Source organism: Anabrus simplex, chromosome 8 (genome assembly GCF_040414725.1).
Source record: "Anabrus simplex isolate iqAnaSimp1 chromosome 8, ASM4041472v1, whole genome shotgun sequence".
Taxonomy (NCBI): domain Eukaryota; kingdom Metazoa; phylum Arthropoda; class Insecta; order Orthoptera; family Tettigoniidae; genus Anabrus; species Anabrus simplex.
The window spans coordinates 93,769,029-93,795,729 of NC_090272.1; the positions used below are offsets into that span (position 1 = coordinate 93,769,029).

A 26,701-nucleotide genomic window follows, 5' to 3' on the forward strand; every position below is an offset into this window, starting at 1 on the left:
GGCAAAAAAGTGATTGTGAGCATGCGCGAAGTCAGCTACAGCTATGAAATTCGCCTCCTTGGCGATCTGTAATATTTAGCTTGGCATTACTTAGCTTAGCTTAGCACAGCAGTCTGTGTGTGCCATTCTCTATAACATTATTGGACCAATCTTTTTCGTTGGGTTGCGTAGCATAGTGTAGCTTAGCTTAGCTTAGCTTTCTCTCTGCTATTTGCTTTACGTCGCACCGACACAGATAGGTCTTATGGCGACGATGGGAGAGGAAAGGCTTGGGAATGGGAAGGAAGCGGCCGTGGCCTTAATTAAGGTACAGCCCTAGCATTTATCGGGTGTGAAAATGGGAAACCACGGAAAACCATATTCAGGGCTGCCGACAGTGGGGTTCGAACCCACTATCTCCCAGATGCAAGCTCACAGCTGTGCGTCCCTAACCGCACGGCCAACTCGCCCGGTGCTTTCTCTGTGTGGTGGCCTTATGGCCCTTCGGGGCTGTTGTGCAATAGGAAAGAAAATAATTCCCCTTTATGCACAGCCTGTGGTTATTGGATAATGGATGGATCCTACATCTGTATACTATATATTTTAAATATCGTCATTTCTCCTGTGAAAAGCGCTATGTGAAAATATTTCTGCTTAGAACTTTGGCTGGCAAGGATCTGTCATCTAAGGCTCTATATCGCGCGACGATACTCAAAGAATTCTCGTCATTAATGAGATACGCGCTGCGGGTCAGTATTTCTCCAATACATAGCGGTTTCTGCAGGCGCTACGACGATATGCACAGTCCCCATTTGGGAGAGTAAACCTCCAATGGTAGCACTTTGGTAATCGGTTTGGATCTTGGAAGTAGCAGAAAGGAGAGATCGTTCCTCCGTGATCTACTAACCTGCCACAAGAAGTATTTTTACTTATATAGAACAATTAAAACAGAACAGCCTTAAACTACAAAATGCGACCATTTTCTTTGTTGCTATTGGCTAGCTGAGATCAGCTGTCATGAAGGCAATGTCCATGCCGTCTCCGGTAGAGCTCGCATGATGTGCGGCCACATTCGGTGAAAATAAGGAAAGCGCGGGAGTTTCAGACACACATGGTGGCTCCACCAATTTGTATCCCCTACGCTAATACACTGATCATTGTCACATTTTGTCCAGTGCCCAGACAAATCTGCGTCACGAAACACTGGCCTGTTCGAAAGGCTCTGTTTTATGGCCGAGGCGAATTCTGTCCACACAACAAACTCACTTCATTTTGTAGCTTTAACCTTTCATCGTTTGTCATTCGTCTTTCGTGTTATTCAGTTGTTGCTTTAGTCATCAGTCAATATACCGGTTTGATGCAGCTCTCCATGCCACCCTATCATGTGCTATTCTTTTTATTTATACGTATATACTACACCCTACATCTGTTCTAATCTGCTTGTCAAATTCATACCTTAGTCTGCTTCTACCGTTCTTACCGCGAACACTTACTTCAAAAACCAACTGCGCAAGTCCTGGGTGTCTTATGATGTGTCCTATCATTCTGTCTCTTCTTCTGGTCAAATTTAACCAAATCGATCGCCTCTCACCAATTTTATTCAGTATCTCTTCATTCGTGATTCGATTTATCCATCTTACCTTCAGCATTCTTCTGTAACACCTCATTTCAAAAACTTCTCTTTCTTTCTGAACTAGTTATCGTCCATGTTTGACTTCTATACAATGCCACGCTCCACACGAAAATCTTCAAAAACATATTTCTAATTCCTATATCAATGTTCGTAGTAAACAAATTTCCTTTCTTATGAAAGGCCTTGCTTGCTAGTCTGCATTTTATGTCCTCCTTACTTCTGCCATTGTTAGTTATTTTACTACCCTAGTAACAATATCCATCTACTTCCTTTAAGATTTAATTTCTTAACTACATATTTCCTGAACGCATAATTTTTTGCAGGTTTTTGTGGTAAACAAAACACGTAATTTTAAAGGGAAGTTCATTTTTGTTTGTTCAAAATATTGACCCTCGGCTTTTACACACCTCACCCATCTTTCAGGTAAGTTATGAATACCATGCCAGAAAACTGCTTGTCTTTCGCGGAAAACCATTCATCGGGCCATTTTCCAACTTCCTCAAAATTTCTAAAATGCTGCTCTGCGAGCGCTTGCCCCATTGATGCGAAGAGGTGATAGTCAGATGGCGCCATGTCGGGGCGGTACGGCGGTGCGGAAGGATGTCCCATCCAAGCGGTTTCAAGGTGTCTTTCACTGGTTTTGCTGTGTGAGACGACGCATTGTCGTGTAACAAAATCACTTTGCCATGTCTTCTGACCCATTCCGGTCGTCTTTCGATCAATGCGTGATTTAAATTAATAATTTGTTGGAGAATGCGTTGAGTTTGAGCTGGGTCATCATCCAGTAACGCCTGCAATTGCTCGTCTTTACACTTTTGTGGTCTACCAGAGCGCGCACTGTCTTCCACACTGAAATCACCACTTTTAAATTGTAGAAACCATGTCTCACTTGTTCTAATGGAAGGAGCGTGTTCACCATATGTTTCTACCAGCAAACGATGACTCTCCACAGCCTTTTGCTTTTCATTAAATAAGAAAAGCAATGCGTGCCGCAAATATTCTTTTTCAGGCACAAACGTCGACATGGTCACTGAACGATACAACACAGACGCTAGTGTTCGGCGGACTCAACTTGAGGGTGTCGGTAGGTTAATGTCAGACGAACAAAGTGATTTATGTGTCAATATCATACGCTGCGTACTGTTCGCTGGCGCCATCTCTTAGTGCAACTGGAAAAGACTTAGGCATACACCTGGTACTTCTGTTTTGGAATTCCGTATTTATTTTCATCTCGTACTCCTTCCCCCAAGACTCTGTCCATACCATTTAGCAATTTCTCCGGTTCTTCTGCAGTCTCAGATAAAATAGCAATATCATCGGCACACCTTAGGGTTTCGATTTTCCCTCCTTGGATTTTGATTCTCTTTCCAAATTCATTTTTGATTTACTTTATCGCCTGTTCTATACATTGAAAAGGAGCGGGAGGGGGTGGAGGGCAAAATGCAGCCTTACCTGACTCCTTTCTGGATTGCTGCTTCTTATTCAGTAGCTGTATATCATGCGCCGATGGTTGGCAGACCTGTTCAGTTCATTGCGAGGTCGTCGGGGCCGCCACCATATTGGATCCCTAACCTATGCTTCGCGAACCGGAACCAAAGTTATATCTAATCCATGTATTGTTACTCTCTTTCCAAATAGATGTTATTGTACGGTATTTAAAATTAGCAGCATTTTTACGCTCTCATAATCACTTCTTGTGTGCTGCTACCTCTCAGCTCAGTTTGCAACTACTCAGAAATATTGATTTCCGCGGGCGCCTTTGTAATTATTGTTGCTTTAAGCCTCTCGATTTCCATATATAAAGAATCTCCTGCAGTTATGCAACACCCTCAACTACCTCTAGAACTCCTACGTCCTACAGTACATTGATAAGTTGTAGACCAGCACTTAAGGTCCCACAATGGAAATGAAACTTGTGAATTCAATATCCTCTTCATAGTATTCGCTCTTTCACAACGGGGTTGCGATACATTTCGACACCGCCGGGAGCTAATATGTTAAATATATAGGACCACTTGTTTATTATATAAAAGGAAAGGTGCGGAGTAGATCGCCTAAAGCTACTGTACTACAAAAATCATTATTGTAATCACATCTGGAGGCCTTAATGTTGAATATAAAAACAGTAGTTCCAAATATTTGGCAACACTGTTGAGCACTCTCCAACATTTTGTACAGTATATCGCCTTCTAGCCCCTTTTCTCCCGCCGTTAATTCCCTCGTTTCGCACTCAACATGATTGTCTAACTCTTTGGCTGAATGTCAGAGCACTGAACTTTCGTTTAGAGGGCACTGGGTTCGATTCATGCCTGAGATGGAGATTTAAACTGCACATGGTTCATTCTTGATTGTTTTCTTCGTCTATATGCAGCACACCATACTACCAATCACCACAAACATACGCAATAGTATTGACGTCAGAAAGGACATCGGTCGAAAAACAGAATCAATTCTAAAACACAAATTAGGAAAAGGCATGTAAGAAGAGGAAGGAACAATAAGCGTGATTGCCAAAAAGAAATCACTTTTTCCTTTGCGAAAATTAAATGGTCATGACTATGTCTCTTGGTCATAGCAATCCATCAATGGCTGCTAATTTCATATGACTGCCAGCCATAAGACATTAGTTACTAGGTAACATTGTCTGGCTATCCATACATACCTTACATCACAACCTGTACGGTTGCTAGATAACGTTATCTGACTATCCATCCATACCTTACATCATAGCTTGTACAGTTGCTAGGTAACATTGTCCGGCCATCCATCCATACATTACGTCATACCTTACATGGTTGCTAGGCAATATTGTCTGGCCATCCATCCATACCTTACATCACACACAGCCTGCACGTTTTCTAGGTATAACATTGTCTGACTATCCACCCATGCCTTACATCAGGGCCTCTCAAACGCCCAAAATCTCACGCGTGCAAACAGCGGTGCAGAGTTCCTGTGCACAGTGCATCGGTCCCGTTCGGCTCGGCTCGGACCAACGCTTCGTCTCTGGGCTACTCGGCTAAGCTCGGGTCAACTCGGCTCAACTCAGCTCGGATTTGGAGCGCTACGGAGCAAGTGAGAAGAGGGAGACAGGGAGAGCGAGGGGGACAGGCGTGGGGAAAGAGAGAAACAGCGCTATTGCTACAAATCAAGGAGTTGGGGTCTGCACTCTGGTCAACCAAGCGAAGTCGTATTTTGCACCGTGCACAGTGCATGCACCCTGAGAGGCCCTGCCTTACATCAGTTGCTAGGTAACATTGTCTGAGTATCCATCCATAGCTTACACGGTTGCTAGGCAACATTGTCTGGCTATCCATCCATAGCTTACACGGTTGCTAGGCAACATTGTCTGGCTATCCATCCATCCATCCATCCATTACACACAGCCTGTGCGGTTGATAGGTATAATATTGCCTGGCCACTCATCCATAACTTACATCATAACCTGCACGGTTCCTAGAAATAATAACATTGTCTGGGCATCGATCTATACCTTACATCACAGCCAGCATGGATGCTGGGTAACATTCTGCATCCATCCATAACTTATATCATAGCCTGCACGGTTGATAGATAACAATGTCTGGCCATCCAACAATTTATTCACTTCATTTCAGAGAGATGGGTACAGAGGCTATTTATTTTATATAAATCTGCAGCCCGTGCACCTCTCAAGGTCACTGTTGCTAGGTAAAACATTTTGTGACGTCACTTCCATTACTGTACATACTTTGTGACGTCACGTCGCGCACATATCCGGATGACCCCAGTCCACCTTTACTTTTGCTGAAAGTAGCGGTCGTGGTCTTAATTAAGGCACACCCCCAGCATTGCCCGGTGTGAAAGTGGGAAATCACCTTCAGAGCTGCAAACGGTGGTATTCGAACCCACCATCTCCCGAATGCAGTCTCACAGCTACGTGCCCCTAGCCACGGAAGTCTGGGTTTCAGGATCTTCAGTATGCCTGTAATAAATAAATAAATAAATAAATAAATAAATAAATAAATAAATAAATAAATAAATAAATAAATAATAGTAATAATCGTATAGCCTCAGCTACCGTGTGCATACATTTAAATTTTACGCCATCTGGCTGTCTGCTCGTCAATTTCGACGTTCCGTTTTACTTTAGGCCTGCTAGATGGCAGACCGAGTAAACCGAAACTCTCTTGGGCGTCTGTGGCTGAGATTTAATGAATTTTGTCGGGTAAACACCAAGCGTGTCACCAGAGATCTTTTTCATGCCGACACCGTACGACATGGAGTGTCGAATGGACATTTTTCCGCCCTTCAAAAATCCGACTGTCTCTGCCGGGTTTGAACCCACTATCTTGGGATCGGGAGGCCGACACTCTACCACTGATCCACAGAGGCAGAGCGTATGACTGTATAATAATAATAATAATAATAATAATAATAATAATAATAATAATAATAATAATAATAATAATAATAATAATAATAACATATTTTCAAATATCTTGGGAACAAGAAGTCAACAAAAACCTGGATTCATGAAGTTAACAAAGATTTGCAAAGAAACTATATAAGAGAGGAAACAAAAGAGAGAGAGAGAGATTTTTATAAAGAAAAGTTTTAAAATGGAAGGATTCCAAGGTCGGGAAGGGAAAGAAAACAAGCTCAATATGGTCTGAGGAGAGGAAAAGAGGACATAGTGAGCATATGGAGCACTGGAGGAGGAAGTAACAACAAAGGAGGAAGTATTGAATTTGCCACGTCGTTCCCAGAAGACCCCAACGGAGTAATAATAATAATAATAATAGTAATAATAATAATAATAATAATAATAATAATAATAATAATAATGCCGGGCTGAGTAGTTCAGACGGTAGAGCGCTGGGCCTCTGAGCTCACGTTGAAGGGTTCAATCCCGGCTTAGTCCGACTGTATTTGAAGTTTGAGGTATTGTGAGCAATTTCAAGAAAACGATCTCTCAAAGTTGTGAGATGGTCGGCAGACAATGATATGATGATAAACAGGGTGAAAAGTCAGGTTGTAAGTTTCACCAGGAGAAGTAGTCCTCTGTTGTAATTACTGTGTTGATGGGAATCGCCCAGGTGTTAATAAAATCATCACGGGGATAACTAAAAATGCCCAAAGTAGGCAGGCAAATATACACTATCAAATAGCAAAATACGCACTAAAAACCCAACCCGAATATACTATATCTTTATCATTTAAAATTACTCAGTATAATAATGACCGGCTTCATGGCTAAATGGTTAGCGTGCTGTCTTTTGGTCACAGGGGTCCCGGGTTCGATTCCAGGGAATTTTAACCATCATTGGTTAATTTCGCTGAAGACAGGGGCTGGGTGTGTGTGTCGTCTTCATCATCATTTCATCAAAAGACCTGCACCTGGTGAACCGAACATGTCCTCAGACACTCCCAGCACTATAAGCCATACGCCATTTCATTTCTATTCCAGTATAATAATTATGTCAACAAGACACTTCAAAGGAATCTAGTCCAGCACATGTTACAATGGCAAACCAGATATTGTTCCGAATTTTGAACGGTGAAACTTTGCATGTTGTTGGCCAATATATGTTTAAATTGAAAAAAAAAGACCTTTCCACTTCACATGAGGTCGGGGGACAGTATGTAAGAGCAGCTAGCACTGCTGGTGTGAAACCTGGTGATGGTTCTACGTCCTTCCCTTTGAAAACAGCAGCAATGGCCAATGCATCCTCCCAGCCGGCACTCCTCTGCATGATACTGTGGAATCTGGCGCTGATCTCATCTTCTCTCGCTCCATTAAGGGTAGCGATGTTCGCTTCCATAAAACCTTCACAAGAGATTATTCTCTCTCCTCCAGCTGCTTTATCTTGGAAGGTAGCTGTTCAAACTTGAAACCTGGAACTGGTAAAGAAAACTAACAAAGTAGAGATGGGTGAAAAAATACGATTTAACAATTTATATTTGTCGTTTTAGGCACTTACCATGCAAATATCTACAAAATAGGCAATAATGCAAGAAATAGGCATTTATTGGATCCATAAAACACATTTATATCCTTCAAAAATCACCTGAAACAAATTTTAGACTTATGAGCCTACAGTTCTGGGTTGAGGATAAAAATAGGCATTTATGCCAAAATCCTCGCCTTAGTAATCACATAAACGGGCTTGTAAATGAAAGTTCCAGATCTCTTCATCTGGTCATGAGGGTACTGAGAGGTTGTAGTAAGGATGTAAAGGAGAGGACATACGTCTGTGGTAAGACCCCAGTTAGAGTATGGTGGCAGTATATGGGACCCTCATCAGGATTACTTGATACAAGAACCGGAAAAGATCCAAACTAAAGCACCACGCTTTGTTCTGGGCCATTTCCGATAAAAGAGTAGTGTTACGAAAATGTTAAAAACTTTGTGCTGGGAAGACCTAGGAGTAAGGAGACGAGATGCTCGACTAAGCAGAATTTTCATTGTCAGTGGAGAGATGATGACATGGAATGACATTAGTAGACGAAATGACCTTGAAAGACATTTTTCAAAATTAGGAAAGATCATAATATGAATATAACGTTGGAATTCAAGACGAAAAATTGGGACAAATAGTCAGGTATTGGAAGATGAATAATTAGGGATTGTGATCATTTAAGTTTGATAAATTTCCATCTACTTTGAAATCATTTAAGAAAAGAACTAGGTAAACAAATTACAGGGAATCTGCCACCCAGGTGACGACCCTAAATGTAGATCAGTGGTGATTTGATTTGATTTGATCTTGATTTGATTTTGATTTTGATATGCCAGCCTCGTGTCCGTAGATTAATAACAATTTTACCGGTTTTACGTCCCACTAACCATTTTAACGATTTTTCGGAAACTCTGTTGTGCCTAAAGTTTAACCTACAGGAGTTCCTATCATGTACCGATAAATCCACCGGTACGAGGCTGGGATATTTGAGACGGGATCGAACTCACATACACGAGCCTTGAGCTATTGATCGATGGCTGTTTCTATAGGCTAGCAACTGCCAGTTTAGTGCTTTATAACGTCATCTCATTGGAACGATGTGATCATTAATTAAAATAAATATCAAAAGACTTTTACACAAGTATAAATTGATCCACTTTAAACACTGTATATACTTGCCAGAACTTTCTCTTCCTGGTCTCAGTTTCAGAGCAAATATTCCTCTCACCCGTGCGATGTTGTATGTCAGAAGCCAAAGAACAGAGAGCGTACAGTACAAGAGATGAGCGAGTCTCATTTATTGATGACTGCTTGTTTGTGCTGATGGAACGATTAAAGAACTAGATTCTTCTGTCCATGATTGCATGTTATTATACCCCATCAAGTTTGGCAGCGTTTTCAAGCGAGCAATTCTTATCTCCTCATGTTATTCCGGTGGATATGTGAAAGGAACCCTGATGCATTTAATTAAATGTTGCCAAATTGCTTCACAGTGTAAAAATAAATGGTCACTAGCGGAATTTTGTATTGTAATTGGGAGAATGAGGATAAATGTAGATAATGTACCAAAAGAGAAATGAGGGGATTAATATAATCGTAATGGGAATACATACAAATAAAGCATACAGATGGAATAAGGATGATAATGCATGTTTATTATATTCCAAAGAAATGGAATGGGCATATCTTATAAAAGGTTGTTTAGAGACAAGGGAAATAAGAGAGAAATTTATGGATGAGGAACATAGGACGAAAACTGATAACGAAACCCAATTTTATACCGTTGTAAAGCTATTGAACAGATAGTGGAGTTACCCGGGAAGAATGTCTACATTATTCAGCACTGTTAAGGGAATATAGAGAAATAAACTGATGAGGTAAGAATTGATACATGATATTTAGTGACGGAATTGTGCCTAAGGTAACTAGACAATATAACTTTGTAGAAGTCTAGAGCTGTTAGGTACGTAGATTATACTTATAGCATATAAATAATGAGCCGTCATGTTCTATTTAAATTGCATGTTCTGATAATATAATATTAATATTCATTGGAGATGTCGGACGAGGTATGCAGGGACTGAGGATGACTGCTGTGGTCACCCTTATTTGGTGGGGGGGAGGGGGGCGTCACTTTTCCGGAGTACCCGATAAAACTCTATAGCATGTCCGAAATGTTTAGTGTGTTCTTTTTTGTTTTAGTTTTGCTTTTTTAAAGTTTTATTTATTAACAAAACGTTTCTACTATTCATTCCAGGCTAGTCTATCTCTGTTCAGTTCCTAAATCATCTAAGTGTTAAAATTGGTTTATGATGTTTTCTGGACGCTTCTTTATTTCTGATTTATTTGTGTTATATAATTGTGCTAAAGGATATCAACTTTTGCATACTGCATGTATCAAAAATAAGAAAAGATTAGAATAAACAATACCCTCTCCTTGATCTGTGGTTTCCGATATTATGGGAGACGGATGTTATCTTAATTAAATGTTGTCCAGGCAAAATTCTTTTCTCGGCATTCAATGTCAAGAAAGTAGTTCTCAGTTTCTCTACAAGCTGTCCTAGCAGTAGTCTCGAGAATGTGAACAATGCCATTGCAATGGAGATGCTGCTGGAGCCTATTGGTTCCTCCAAGGTGACGAAAGCCTGGTGACGTCACAAGAGGGACAAAGGTCTCATGCATAAGGATGAGCAGCGCCGCAACAAGGCTGTCTGTTTAGAGGCCAGGTAATAAGTGACCCATTTATTGCTTGCCATTTTGAGCCATTGGAAGTTGGAAGATTAATGGTGTAATTCGTCGCGCCAGACTTGACTCGTAGAGCCTCATCACTCTGGTGAACCCTGACATCGCAGACCAATGAATGTGGAGCGTTTGATCACTAACTACTCGATGATCCACATCAGATCACACTGAATAGTCCAGGACTAACATGTCAGGCAAATATAGTATATTGGATTTTTTAAATACATGTTTTGACCATTGACCTGCTTACTTCTTCATTATTTGATATTTCTATTGATATAATCTGATTTTTCTTGACGAATCTGAATAAAACAGTCCACTCACATACAATAAATTGACTTCTTCCTGTGAGAAAAAAACATCATATCAAGATTTAACAATGACGTTCTCCTTCTTCTGTACGATGGTGCCTGCTAAACCCACATGTATTTATCTATTCATCCTTCCTTGCTGTTTCTTGTTCCGTTCTTTCCAGTATTCGTTCATCATTGCAGGATGCTTTATTCCTTATTCCTCATTGCATTTTGGACCGAAGTTTCCTTTATATTCTTCTTTAGAATCCTTCTAAAAACCTTATTTTTTTAAATTCCTTCCATAGTTTCCTCTTCTCTTATTACCGAGCTCGATAGCTGCAGTCGCTTAAGTGCGGCCAGTATCCAGTAATCGGGAGATAGTGGGTTCGAGCCCCACTGTCGGCAGCCCTGAAGATGGTATTCCATGGTTTCCCATTTTCACACCAGGCAAATGCCGGGGCTGTACCATAATTAAGGCCACGGCCGCTTCCTTCCACTTCCTAGGCCTTTCCTATCCTATCGTTGCCATAAGACCTACTGTGTCCGTGCGACGTAAAACAAATAGCAAAAATCTTCTCCTATTTTATATCTTTCTAAATGTTTCTTGACTTCTTGTATCCAGCTTGTTATTGACTTTTTTCTCCCAAATTTACTAGAATAGTTCTTTTATCTCTGTTATCATCCATTCTATAGATATGTCTAAAAAATACCAATCTCCTTTTTCTTATTGTTTCCGTTATATTTTCTATATTCTCTTACATTCCCTTTTTACCTAATTTCTATTGTTCTTTTGTTTTCATTGGTGCTAAGATTTTTTCATGATTCTTCTTTCTAGAACATTGACGTTCACAAAAATAAGAGTTTGTAAGTTAATACAGTACGGTAAATTAAATTTCGAGGCAAATGTGTCTGAGATATTGGATGATTGCAAGGTATATATTTCTACCCTATGAAGCAGAGTGTAGATATGGATGTCGGGAATTTCTGTTGATTGCCGGTTAATGTCAAGAAAGTCTCTTGCTATTTTTGGTACGTTCTGCAGGTGAAGAAAAAGTAGTTGATTGTCTCTAATAGTAGTTCCGTCTCATACACAGTATAGACACATCACAACGCTTATGCGATAGAGATGATCCGGAAAGTTACCTTAGTTGAAGCACGTCCTTATAATAGTTGTAATGAGTCTTCCGTTGGTAAGAACCACGGCTTAGCTGAAGGAATCAGTTTGTAAGCAAACAAAATCTTCAAGCTTCACTGAGTCTTGGAGTGACTTCTAAACTACGGTAATAAATAAATAAATAAACATATTGATGTAAACATGCGGTCACTTCCGGGTAACAGAGACATCCAGAGACAAGGAAAAGCTGATGAACTGCCTGAGATCAGAACATGTTTTTTAGGACCGCATCAAGCTTTCACAATACCTAAGCGTTTATTACCTCTAGCTCGGAGGTAGGCTGTTTGTGATCATCTTACTACACATCACGCCTAGTGGCAAACATCGTTAAGGCGTCAAGTCTTTATCATTAGTGAGTCTCGTTAATTCGTTTGAGTTCCGTTGGTGAAAATATATTTCACCATCAAAATCTAGGCTGACCGGGTAGGAGAGGTGGTGCTATAACCTACCATATCAAATCCCTAGATCAGGGATGGCGAACCTACGCCACGCGTGTCATTAGGTGACACGCGAACACGATTTCGGTGGCACACCACATTCATATATTAAAATTTTTATGTACGTTTTGTACTATAAACTATACATATCTCGTGCATCGTATAGTCATAGTGTTTCAGGTTTAAGAAATAAAAACCGAAAATCTAAATTCTAGTTCCATTCGAACGTGCATTATGGCAACACTACAACACTGATAGGTCCGGAAGTCAGATGCGGCCGACGAGCCATTCGCTCACCCACATCAGGGTTGTGTGTGGTTGCCAGCATCGCATAATTATTCTTAGTGAGTAACTGTTTATTGCTGTGAACTTTGTAAGATAAATAAAAACGCTGGTTAATAGAGCAAACGCCTGAAAAGTGAACATCTAATTTTTGATCAGATTTTTGATATGCTCTATTGGTGGAAAAATATCTAATTCCCTCCATGGGAACTTAGAATTTCCATTAAGATAAATAGTTGCCAAGAAATTATCCCAATTTCGAGATTTGGAGAAACTATCGCACTTTACTTCAAAACCTCATATTGCACAAATGAGGGGTTTTTTTACTGGTTCGATACTGATAGTTTTGAAATGGAGTTGACTGAATTTTAAGAAAGCATGTATGGGTGAAAAAGTTCGTACAACTTGATGAAGCATTAGTGAGTGCTGTTGATAGTGAATACTCTCTCCAGAAGCCGGAGAACTTAACACTTGAACAGTGGAAGGGCCTCCCGCAAAATTTTTCGGCCATGAAGAAACTTGCTACAGCGCTACTTACTTAATTTGGGTCATCATACGTCACATGTATTTGGTATTTTACAATACAATACATTATGAAACATAATTTGGAATTAGGGATGGAAGTCGCTGGTGGCGGTGGTGAGTGTAGGCAAGAGTTGTATCCATTACAAACGAAAATAACAAGTGGCACAGTAGACAGTTGATAATAATGATCCAGACGTAAAATGGCACACTACTTGGAAAAAGTTCGCCATCCCTGCCCTAGATTGTGCGCCGAAAACCTGGGTTTAATTCCAAACCTCTCCAAAATGCTCATATGAAGTGAGAGTAGGCCATATATGACGCCCTTCATGGTTATTCATCTGTCGGATGGAGACGTTAAGCCTTGAGCAGACCTTTTACTACTATTCGACAGGAGTTCAGTAGGCTGTGCTAACACCGCGCTTCACCCTCTCCCTACATCATCGTCACATAAACCCAGACATGCAGGTCGCCCATGGACGGCAACTAGAAAATCCGGCATCAGGCTTCTTTAGAATCAATCAATCAATCCCATTCATTCATTCATTCATTCATCCATCCATCCATCACACAAACACGCAATAGTGAATGTATTATCCACACAGGGCTGGCATCTGGCCGTAAAACTGGGCTTAATCCGCTTTTGTGCCGTCCCCAGTCAAGTGGAAAAGACGACTACAGTGTCTCTTAAAAGACTGCTAGTAGAAGAATATTATTTTTACGTCCCACTATTTTTTACGGTTTTCGGAGAAGCCGAGATGCCAGAATTTTGTCCAGCAGGAGCACTTTTTACGTGCCAATAAATCTGCCGACACGAGGCTGACGTATTCGAACACCTTCAAATACCAACGGACTGAGCCAGGATCGAACCTGACAAGTTGGAGTCAGAAGGCCAGCGCCTCAACCGTCTGAGCCACTCAGCCCGTCGGTAGTGGAAGACGGGATGTGAGTTGTCATTGTTATTTATTTATTTATTTATTTATTTATTTATTTATTTATTTATTTACTTATTTATTTATTTATTTATTTATTTATTTATTTATTTATTTATTTATTTACGTCGCACCCGCGCAGGTAGGTCTTATGGCAACGATGGGATAGGAATGGCCTAGGAGTGGGAAGGAAGCGGCCGTGGAGCTGACTAAGGTACAGCCCCATCATTTGCCTGGTGTGAAAATGACCGCGGGAAACCATCAGGGCTGCCAACAGTGGGGTTCGAACCCACTATCTCCCAGATGCAAGCTCACAGCTGCGCGCCCCTAACCGCACGACTAAGTCGTCCGGTAATATTATTATCCATATAACTATTATTATTGTTGAATTTATTTTGTCCAGCTGTGACTATGATTTGTTTTCTTTAGCGCCAGTAATCCTTCGTTACCTTGCTTGCAGCTTCGTTCTTATCCACCCAATGTTGTTTCTTCCTGGTTGCTGTTTCTGGCTCCTAGAACCAATGACATATTTGTATCTTGTTACTGAATGTGCTTCTGCCGTGGATATCTTGTTCCATGAATGATCATTTCTTTCAGGTCATCCTTGGTGTTAATAAACTATTTTTCATAAGTTACCTTTTCTATTGGACTTGTTAAAAACACAACATTACTCGCGATATTAGGTCTTCCTGAATGAAGGTATACAATTTCGAAGGAAATCATTGATATCTATGTAACTTATAAGAAAATTTGAGCGTAACGAGATGGTTACCATTATCCTGTATATCTTCATGGGCTATGGTATGACATTACTAAGGCAACTCGCCACTTCCTTGCATTTAAAACATCTCACACTAACGCAATATCCACCATTACCTTAAATCTTCCTGAGTCATGATCTGCTATTTCGAACAAAATCTGTAATTTCCCTCTACAAAAAAAATGAAAATTAAAAAATAAATGTTCGTATAACGCAGTATTAACAATTATCTAAGATCTTCCTAAGTTTTAGCAGCATTGCATTCAGAAGGAAATTTTTAATATCCCTTCATAATAAATATGGAGATAAAGTATGGGAAGACTAAAAGGGCAGAGAAGTTCAGATACCTGAGAGAATGGATCCAACCCAATGGGCTAGACAAAGAGGCTATCAAAGGAAGAATCAGAAAATTAGAATTGGCCTACAAACTAACCCAGAGTATGTACAACAAACGGGCAATATCCTACATGGCCAAAATCCGACACTATCATTCAGTAATCAAACCAGAAGGATTGTATGCCTCAGAGTGTCTTATTTTGAATAAAAAAGGGGAGCTACAAGAACTGGAAAAGAAAGAGAGGAAGATCCTAAGGAAGATTCTGGGACCCCAGAAAACTACTGATGGAACCTGGAAAAAAAAGGAAAAACAAGGATCTTTATAAACATACGGAAAAAATCTCAGACACAATCAGGAAGCGAAGGTTGAACTTCTACGGACATCTAATAAGAATGGATGAAAGCAGACTGACCAATCTTTAAGTACATTGTATAATTGAAGGCCACCACTAAGTGGGTAGAAGAGGTCAAAAGAGATGCAGAAGAAGTTGGAATTACACTAGAGGTGATCAATAAAAGGAAAGAGTTTAGAAACATAATCAACAAAATCAAATATTTTGAGGACAAACCACCTAAAAAGAAGCCCAACCGGATAATCTCTGAGGAGGAGAGAAAAATACGAAGCGAGAGAATGAAAAGTTTCTGGGAAGAGAAGAGAAGAAAGGCCAACAAGCCTTAAGTTCTATGCGGACCACAGTTGGCCAAATTCGGAAGAAGAAGAAGAAGAAGAAGAAAAAGAAAAAATATCAGCATATTGCAATTATAATAATCATCTTGTATCTTCATTGGTCATGGTATGCTATTGCGAAGGAAACTCCTAATTTCCTTGCATAAGAAAATCTCATTTGGCACCGACGGGGTCCAGTGACCGGAAGTGTCATCACCTGCGAGTGTAATCTCCCTCTCCCCAGGGGGCGCCTTATTAATTAACCTTGAGCGAGGGCGGGAAGAATAAATTAGACAATTAACACCTTGCACCTTGTGCGCTCGCCGGCAGAGCTTGCCCCCGCTGGGCCGGCAACACACCACCCACGTAGTGGCGCTTAGACTCGTCTCGAAATCGCCCCATACTGTAACGATCTGATTTATCCTGAAGCGTTTAATTCACAATAATATATTGCCGGCTCCTTGGCTGAATGGTCAGCGTGTAGTGGCCTTCGGTTCAGAGGGTCCAGAGTTTGATTCCGGTCGGGTCGGGGGATTTCAATCTGAAATGGTTAATTTGTGCTCTCCCAAACATCCGTGAAACTCTTATACCAGAATAACACGCGAATGTCCCCTCCCACATCGCAGTATCTGCCTTAGAAGACAGGTTAGAAATAGGAACAACGCGAAATTATTATTCAAGAATATCTTACGGAAATGAACCCATAATTGAATTCCTCCTAGTGTACATACAGTATGCAAGCCTGGAACACTTTCTTTAAAAAAAGTACTGGAACTTCCCCTTTGTGAAAATCAAATGATCAATAATATGCCTTTCAAAAATTGTGTGACGTGATTTTACCTAGCAACCGTTCAGACTGATGTGAAGTATTCATGGGTGGCCGTGATATGGTGATTATTGTTTTAAGTACAACCAGGTGAACGTCCTCTATATACAGTAACTCTAACCAGAGAGGAAAAGTTGGAAGGGATTCGACACTTCAAAAAATGAAGAAAGAAAGGGCCACGAAGGGCGTGAAAATAATACTCCGTAGACCTCGGAAACCTAATACCGTCCGGGTCGGAAAAGTACAAGAGTTGACCAAGGGAGGTCAGACATGATAGAAGTGAGGAGCCTGGCACAAGTAAGTGGAAGCAATGCCTGGACCCAGCTAAAGGCCCCGTGGACGCCAACCCACGCTCCTAAGCTCAGAGCCCCTGGGGCCTCGCCACTTACGACACGCAGGGGATACTGTGGGTGTTATTCTACTGCCCCCACCCACAGGGGGATACAGATCCACGGCCTGTGCAGCTCTCTGTATACAGATCCACGGCCTGTGCAGCTCTCTGTATACAGATCCACGGCCTGTGCAGCTCTCTGGATACAGATCCACGGCCTGTGCAGCTCTCTGGATACAGATCCACGGCCTGTGCAGCTCTCTGGATACAGATCCACGGCCTGTGCAGCTCTCTGGATACAGATCCACGGCCTGTGCAGCTCTCTGGATACAGATCCACGGCCTGTGCAGCTCTCTGTATACAGATCCACGGCCTGTACAGCTCTCTGTATACAGATCCACGGCCTGTGCAGCTCTCTGTATACAGATCCACGGCCTGTGCAGCTCTCTGTAAACAGATCCACGGCCTGTGCAGCTCTCTGTATACAGATCCACGGCCTGTGCAGCTCTCTGTATACAGATCCACGGCCTGTGCAGCTCTCTGTAAACAGATCCACGGCCTGTGCAGCTCTCTGTATACAGATCCACGGCCTGTGCAGCTCTCTGTATACAGATCCACGGCCTGTGCAGCTCTCTGGATACAGATCCACGGCCTGTACAACTCTCTGTATACAGATCCACGGCCTGTACAACTCTCTGGATACAGATCCACGGCCTGTGCAGCTCTCTGTATACAGATCCACGGCCTGTACAACTCTCTGGATACAGATCCACGGCCTGTACAACTCTCTGGATACAGATCCACGGCCTGTGCAGCTCTCTGGATACAGATCCACGGCCTGTACAGCTTTCAAGGTACTGTTGCTAGATAATAATAAATAATAATAATCGTATGGCCTCAACTACCGTGTGCAGACATTTCAATTTGACGCCATCTGGCTGTCTGCTCCTCAATTTCGATGTTCCGTTTTACTCTAGGCCCACTAGATGGCAGACCGAGTGAACCGAAACTCTCTTGGGCGTCTATGGCTGAGATTTAATGAATTTCGTAGGGTAAACACCAAATGTGTCACCAGAGATCTTTTACATGCCGACATCGTACGACATGGAGTGTCGAATGGACTTTTTTCCGCCCTTCATAAATCCGACTACCTCTGCCGGGTTTGAACCTGCTATCTTGGGATCCGGAAGCTGACACTCTACCACTGATCCACAGAGGCAGCTCTGTTGCTAGGTAACATCGCGTGACACAATTTGTTACATACACTATTTCCTTACACAAATTTTCGAATGACCCGCAGCCCTGACATGTCAATTAACCCTTAAATGTATGATGTAGCATGGTTTCTTGAAAAAAGTATGAAGTGTGTATTTGTTTCAACAAAAACGAGAACTACTACAGTAGCTTGGACCAGTTATACTGGTATAAGGGTTGCCCAGATTAAAGTGATAATTTAGTACGAGCGTCGTTATTCGAAGAAAGCATTGTGTACGTATCGGTGGATGTCTGGAGGAATTCTGGTATCGTCGGAAATAGTTAGTTGCTGCTTGTACCTGCGAAAACAAAGTGACAAGGCACGAATTGCCACTAATTCGTCCAGAATTGACCAGTTTCGGTTATGCAGTTTATAATGACAGATGGTGTTAGAGGAGCCGAGTTTTATCGTTGAGTGGAGGATGTGTATGGGAATGGGTGTGTATCACGCTGTACAGTTTTCGGATAGTTTTGTGAGTTTCGTCATGGATGAATAAAGTCGTGCCAAAACCAGACCAGTCACAGTGAGCAGGCTGGTAAGGAAATGAAAGGATGCCAGTTCACAAGCAATGATAAGCCGAAGACGCTGTATAAGGATGGTTCTCTCGCCAGCCGCGGCTCCGGGTATGTAATCAAGTGGGCGGGTGGGCAACTGCTTGAACCAACAGGCAGGTATGTCACCCATTCATCGCCCTTTATTCCTGTATTACAAACAAACTCTTACAGAAACCAACAAAAGTCCGCTTCATTTGGACAAACCTTATTTTTTCTCCTAAGTGAGAAAAACTGAAACGAAGATAATTTAGTGAATTATTGGTTCATTTACAGTTTTTGTCTATGAATTTATAAAATGAGATGAAAAAAAGAAAAAACATAGCAGTTGGTTGTATATTTATCGAACTGTCGCTCAAAGGAAAAGAATGGGTGCATCTTATTGTAAAAGTTCTTCGCAGATAGACTCCCCAGAATTAATTTAACCTATATGTTTGGTTTTTTGGTATTCACAGCGTTGAATATACAGGATCACTCATGTAAACTCAGTCCCAACGCACGGTGTTTGTTCTTTGCGCTACTGCAGCTGCCTCAGCCGAACTTATGTCGCGAGCGGCCGCCCTGCTTTAAGCGTGTATACAATCTTATATGAAATCTTACCTTATAAATGATGCTGGAAGTGTCGCCCTTCCTGGGTTATCCAGACATTGTATCTGGTATCCACATTCTGACTGACGTGCGTGAATTCTGCCACTGTAATGTTTTTGATTTCATTCGTAATGTTTCCTTTCAGTTCCATCAATATGTGAGGATTTGTTCGATACACTTTTTCTTTCAGTTTACTCCGCAAGTAAAAATCACACACTGTGTTAGATTTGGAGAACGAGGGGGGAATAGACCAGCACTGATCACTCTGTCTGCAAACACTTCCGAGATTGTAAGAAAGGAATTTTCTGCTGTATGAGCAGGGACTGAATCTTTTTGAAAACACCCACGCGACTTTCTTTCTTTCGTTAACTGAAATGAAATGTCGTATGGCTTTTAGTGCCGGGATATCCCAGGACGGGTTCGGCTCGCCAGGTGCAGGTCTTTTTATTTGACTCCCGTAGGTGACCTGCGCGTCGTGATGAGGATGAAATGATGATGAAGACAACACATACACCCAGCCCCCGTGCCATTGGAATTAACCAATTAAGGTTAAAATCCCCGACCCGGCCGGGAATCGAACCCGAGACCCTCTGAACCGAAGGCCAGTACGCTGACCGTTCAGCCAACGAGTCGGACTTTCGTTAACTGTTGGAAGAACGGTGTCAACATATCATGTTGGTACCTCTCAGCATTTACTGTCGTCCTATCATATTGAGAGACTTCATAAACACCATTAAGACTTTCAGCACACCAATAGCGAGAGTTATGACTGTTCACACGACCATTAAGATGAAACCAGAACTTTGACATAGGAAAACACGACGTTGCGATGGTAACGTTTCGCCATGTTAACAGCTGAGGCGACTGATGCTTGCCAGGACGAACACGTGCAGGCAGTTTGAAATATCAAGAACTATGGGCACGCCTCCCATACTGGAGCTTACCGATTGTAGAGTAAAATCACCGCTTGAACGGTCTTAGTTTATATAAGAGACCCTGTTTTTTCATACTAGTTTATTTTAAATATTATGATATAATATTAAATGTGAGGAACCCCAATACCATGCACTCATTCGTTTTCGAGCGGCTATTGTGAAACGATTGGTTTTACCAGTGATGAAGCATATCAGAATACAAAAATATCTCTTTGCTCTTGAGACGATGTAAAGTGGGTTGAAACTTCTGAGCTTTCTCATTCCATTATGGCACTGACACATCTCGGTCTTATTATGAAAAAAGTGGAGTAGTCTACAAACTTCCTCAATTAGTTAGCCAGAGGGAGATATATGGGCGTCGTAGAACAAAGATATTTTGGATTGAAAACCTGACTGGTTCAGCAAAATACATGGTTCACGCATCCAAGCTGCAAAGCATTATTATTATTATTATTATTTTATTATTATTATTATTATTATTATTATTATTATTATTATTATTATTATTATTATTATTATTATTATTATTATTATTATATCCGATGAGGCCTGCTAAGAACCAACGTGCCAAATTCATTTCGGTTCTTCATATTTTGATGTTTTCTCATCCGTTCCTTCCAGTATTCTTCCATCCTTTCACTATGCTGTTTCGTTCTGTACTCAGACCACTTCGCACCAGGCTTCTCGTTCAATCTACCTTGGAATCCTTTCATACTAACAACCCTCTTTCTAAAAATCTTCTTCTCTTATATTATTTCTTTTAACATCTTTCTTTACTTCTTGAATCCAACTAGTCGTTGCCTTTTGGTTCCAAAGGAACTTGAAAATCCTTTTTCTTAATCTGCAATCATCCATTCTGTAAATATGTTCGAAAAATTGCAATCTCCTTTTTCTTATGGTTTCTGTTATGTTTTCTATGTTCCTGTATACTTTATCAATAGATCTTGATATCCATACTTCTGTTGTTTTCACAGGGACTAAGATTTTTCTCACAATTCTCATATCTAATATCTCAATTTTATCTAATCTATAGTTTCGTACAAGGCATTCACTTGCATATAGGCATTCCGGTTTCACCGCTGTAGTGTAGTGCCTTATTTTAAGATTTTTAGATAGACACTTTTTGTTATAAAATTTCTTTGTGATACCATATGCTCTTTCCATCTTGTGCACCCTTTCGTCTACTGAAGATTTGTCTAAACCACTTTCTTGAATTATTTCTCCCAGATGTTTGAATTTCGTTACTCTTTCCACTTGACCAATATCTATTGCCAAGAATTTTGTAGCATTCCGTATGTTTGTAATAAATGTTATTCCTTCTACGGAGATTCTCAAACCTGTCCTGTTGGTTATTTCTCCCAATAGATTGATTTGTGTTGTTGTACTGGATAGGTTTTCTGACAATGTACCAAAATCTCCTGCAAATGCTAGGCAATTTATTTCAATGCCTTTGTTTTTCTTCCCAAAGTTACCGGAAAAATGTTATGTGCTTTATGCTTTACTTTTAAAATTCTTCAAATTTTCTCTAGAACACAGTTGAATAGAAGGGGTGAAAAACCGTCAGCTTGCCGTACCCCTGTATTTGTCTTAATAGGTTTTGATGTCTCACCCTTCACCTTTGAAGTTGTGTCAGTAACTGTTTCACGTGTTAGGTTTGCCATCTTAGTTTTCACTCCAAATTCACGAATTGCTTTATCTATGGTTTCTCTATCAATCGAGTCAAAGACCTTTTTAAAATCTACAAAAGTCACTACAATGTCTTTTGAATTCATTACCCTATGACGAATTATGGATTTTAAGTTAAATATTCGTTCTGAGCGAGATCTGCCTTTTCGAAATCCAGCTTGATGCTCACCCCGTTCCTTGTCAAGTGATGTTTCTACTCTATTCAGCAATATTTTTGAGAATACCTTGTATGCAATTTGCAGAAGAAAGATGCCTCTGTAGTTATCAATATTTTGCTTGTCCCCTTTTTTATGCAATGGGTGTATTAGAGGCACTTTCCATTCTTCTGGAATTCTCTCTGTTCTCCAAATATATTCAAAGATTAACTGCAGCTTTTCAATGATTTTTGACTGAGACCATTTCAAAAGTTCAGCTGTTATAGATTCTTCTCCACTAGCTTTATTATTTTTAAGATTGTTAATTACTTCTTTAATTTCTTCAGCAGTGGTTGGTGTATCTTCTTCCAGATTTTCAGTTGTTTGAGAGAATTCCAACTTATGGTCTTGTTTAGGGCAGTTTGATGTTTGAATTGGTCGTAGTGCTCAGTCTTTCCAGAGGATTTCCATTTTTTTCATTGTTTTATTCTCTCTTGCAACGCATTTTGATTCCACCATGGTTTCTTTCTAGGTTTGACTAGCCCAAATGTTTTCTGGTTTGCACTGGTTATTTCTTTAGATACATCTTGCCACTTCCCATGATGAGATACTTTTATTTATTCCTGAAATGTGTCCAATGTTTCTTGTGTAATTTGAAGTCTGTTTGTGTTATATTTGTTTATTCTTTCCCCTCTTCTGTGATTTCTGTTGGGTAAGAATTTTAGTTTTATTTTAGACAAGTAGTAATTGGAATCAAATTCTCTGCTTCTTACTACCTTGACATTCATCATTTCTTTCATGTTTCTTATGGATATAGCTACATGTTCCAATTGAAATTTACCTAGTAGTGGATTTGGAGAAATCCATGTTTTAGCTTTCCTTGGCAATTTCTTGAAGAAAGTTGACAACTTCAGTTGAAAGTTTTTACAGATACTAATTAAGCTCATTCCATTGATGCTTATTCTTTGATGTGCGGCATATTCTCTCACTATTGGTCTATGGATTCTCTCTCTTTTTACTTGGGCATTTAAATCTCCAAGTAATATCACCACATTTGATTTTGGAATTTTAGATAATTCATCACATAGGAGTGTCCAGAACTCCTCTACTTTATTTGGGTTGTTTTTGTTGTCTTCATTTATTGGTGCATGACAGTTAATAAAAGTATATATTTTTTTGCAGTTCTTTATTAAGAGATTCCTTTCTGAGCGGGATTTGAATTCAGTTACATTGTATAATAATCTTTTATCGTCGCCATAAGTCCTATCTGTGTCGGTGCGACGTAAATCCACTAGCAAAAAATATTTTCTGAACAAAAAAGGCTGTTCCCAAGAGTGGCATTCCTTTCATAATTTTAATTGCAGGTTTACCTTTAAAGATTCAATAATATTTTGTTTCTGTCACATTCTCATCCAAAAATCTCGTCTCTTGTACTGCTAAGGTTTGAATTTCGTTTCTATCTAGAAGTAGTTCTAATTCCTTCTGTTTACCAACCTTCAACAAAGAATTTACATTCAAAGTGCCTGCAAAAAACTTCTGTTTAAACTTAAGTCTGGGCGGATTCCAAGGATGCTCCGACTCATCCTTACTGCAGAGGTTGGGACTCCCCAGGACCCTAGGTCCCGATGCATTGCATAACGCAATGGTGGATTTCTCTTCCGAGCTGCCACCTGGGATAGTGCTTTCTTTCAGCGGCTTTTCCATTCTGCAATTGAGATTGTGTGTTTCAAGGGTAGGAATAACATTCCAAAGTAAGATCAGATTGTTAGTCTGAAATGATTTTCTTTTCTCGCCCTCTCAACAGTTGAGAAGTGAGATTCTTCTTCCGCCTTTGAAAGCTTTGACCGTTTTTCTCTTGACCTCAGTTGATCCGCGGGTGCTTATTTGGCATTGTCTTCTTCACATCTGTCCTGCATATCTATAGGAACGTCCCCTATCAGCCATATGGGACGCCCCAGTGTCTTATGCAGGGTTACATTTAGCCCCTGCTCAATTCAAAGCCAAACCCCCACACAAGCTAACCAGGCACGTCAGTACTATTATTATTATTATTATTATTATTATTATTATTATTATTATTATTATTATTATTATACGAATTCATCCCATGGAAACATTCTAAACAGTCTGGTTTAAAGGGTCTATGTAATATGACACCCCCGCCCCCAACCTCTTGCAAGAAGAGGTTTCATTCACGGTCAACAGAAATCATCTCCCAGGGATTCTAAAAGAGTGCCACTCACTAAAGTTGAGAGGCAAAGTAGGTGAAAGGAACGTCAAATTTTTTTACAAACCATGTCTTCTACTTTTTCTTTTTCTTCTTCTTATTCTTCTTGTGCCATGTCCTCTCAGAACGTTGACGATCAGTAGCATGATCTGCTATTTGTTCATAGCTGTCTGAACAGAGTAAGCTTCGTCACCCCAAACCACTGGCTGAAGTTGCTGAGCCACAACGTTCTTTGGCCCGCACCACGTTTACCATTAATTTTCCCTTAGAGTATTACTTGTAGAAGGTGGCATTTACTCTTCCGCATCATAGGACCAAAGTATTGTAGCTTCCTTCTCTTGAGGGTAGTGAGAACTTCTGATTCTTTGTTCATGCGTTGCAAAACTTCTATAGTGGTAATTTTAGATGTCCAACGTATCTTCAGCATCCTTCGGTACTTCAGCATTTGTAACGCTTTCAATCTCTTGCACATTGTCTCAGTGTCCATGCCTTAATGCTGTATGGTAGGATGCCGAAAGTCCCGGAGTAGTAGTGTCCGTAGTGTAATGGAAACGTAAAGGCTTGTCAAAAGTTTTCTAAGTTTCTGGAAAGAAGTTCTGGCCAGTTCAATTCTGCAACGGATTTCAGGAGCAAGGTCGCTTTCCTGCTTTGAGACTACCCCGGGTACCTTTCTTCCTTCCTGCTTGCAACCATCCACTTGGCCTTCTTTGCATTCAGCCTCAAGCCCATGGCGTTGCTGGCTTCTGTGTCATTAAGTAGTTCTTGTAGATCCTGGGGATTGGTTGCAAGTAGTACAGTGTCCTCGGCATACCTGGTGTTATTTATGACAACTCCGTTAACCACGAATAACTCTTCGAGTCTTTCCACAAAGAGCATACCGAAAAATCTTTTCTGAATAGATGTTGAAAAGCATTGGTGAAAGAATACATCCATTGTGAAGTCCTTTTATAATTGACACTTCTTCCACACGACTATCACCGCTTATGCCAGCACTCCCATTCCAACAGAGAGTATATTAATAACACGGATGTTCCGCCCATCAAACCCTAATTCTCGAAGAATGTTCATGAGTACATGTAATAAACGTGTATTTTGAGAAGCTTCGCGTTGCTTGTTATCACTCCAAAATGGTCCCAGCCGTGTCAATGCACAGCGTACCAATCATTTTATTTTATTTTGTGTTTGTGTTTGTGTTTTTGTTTCTGTTTTGGCATAATGAGGACTATGGGATTCGTCTTAACTCTTAGCTTGGTCTTCTGCTTTTTCTTGGCCCAGTATGCTGTCATTTTCTGGCTGTATGTCTGCTTCCTTCCATCCGTCCACTGGTGGTCCACTGGTGGTCCCTGAACTCTTTTTGCTTGTGAGGGACAGTGGGAAGATACCCTGTCGGACGACCTGTCGGTACTGATATCGGTTTTCTGTGGTCTCTAATGGGATCTGCAGTTCCTCTCGGTCTGATTTTACTGAGGTGATTCACTTGGTCTTGGAAACCTTCCCCCTACTTGTCACTGTGAGGATTCTGTTGGTGACCATGCAGCGTTTCAGGTGGGTTATGTGCCCGTAGGAAGTCAGTTCAAGACCAACTACAATATCATCAGACCTGAATGCACATATCGATACGTGACAAAATGGCTGCCACATTGGGCCACGTGTGGGGCCATATTTACATTCAGTTTGCTTTAAACCACGCACGTGTGTGGTTGGTTGAGGTTATCTTGTTACTGGATTTCGAGATTTAATTATCCGCCGAATATTTTTGTGTGTTAAATAGTGTTGCAGTGTCCTTTCAATGTTTCTTTGATTGGTTATCGAGATATTTTTAATGTGTGAATGATGTTTTTAGTATGTAGAGGTTATTTCAGTAAGTGGTGTTAAAGTGACAAAATTATAGATTTTACCTCATTCATCTGTGAAGTTCAGAAGAAATGCGTTAAACCATTCACTGTAATAGTGAATGAAGATTATGTGTTGTTTGTAAAAGTGGATGATGAGTCATTTATTAACGTGAGTTTTAAAGTTGCGAGTTCATTTGCAGTTCAAGTGTTTCACAAAAATGTGTGTTTTTCCACAGAGCATATTAGGTTTGTATTGGAATCTGATGCTTGTGAAGAACTTAAATATGAAAGATAGACGAATTTTGACACTTTGGTAAGTCCTCACACAAGTTATTCTGATGATAATATTGGTCTCATTGATAAACTTTATCTTTGGATGAACCTTTTGAAAATATGCACTTGAGTTAAGCTGTGAGTTTAATGCAGATAGAACTAGTAAAATAAAATTTATCCTGGAACAGTTAGACCTCTCTGCAACTAATCAGATAAGGTACTCTCCAGAACTACTGATATGGTCTGCACTATTCTCTTATTAGCCTATACCAAACGTTGACAAGACATTTGCTGTTTTAAGTGAAGTGGTCAATGTTGATGTTGGTACAGAGTCAGTACTGTAAATTTACAACTCTGACCA

At 40.5% G+C, this 26,701-nt stretch overlaps 1 protein-coding gene across 1 annotated transcript in view; it reads left to right on the forward strand.

The window, feature by feature from the left end:
* The first annotated feature begins 2,635 nt into the window (after window positions 1–2,635).
* The window catches only part of Awh (Arrowhead), a 111,288-nt gene continuing 87,222 nt past the window's right edge, over window positions 2,636–26,701 (forward strand). Inside the window, exons 1-2 of the mRNA XM_068229053.1 lie at window positions 2,636–2,696; window positions 10,052–10,188. Of these exons, the coding sequence (XP_068085154.1) occupies window positions 2,636–2,696; window positions 10,052–10,188 (198 nt within the window). The remainder of the gene's footprint in view (window positions 2,697–10,051; window positions 10,189–26,701) is intronic.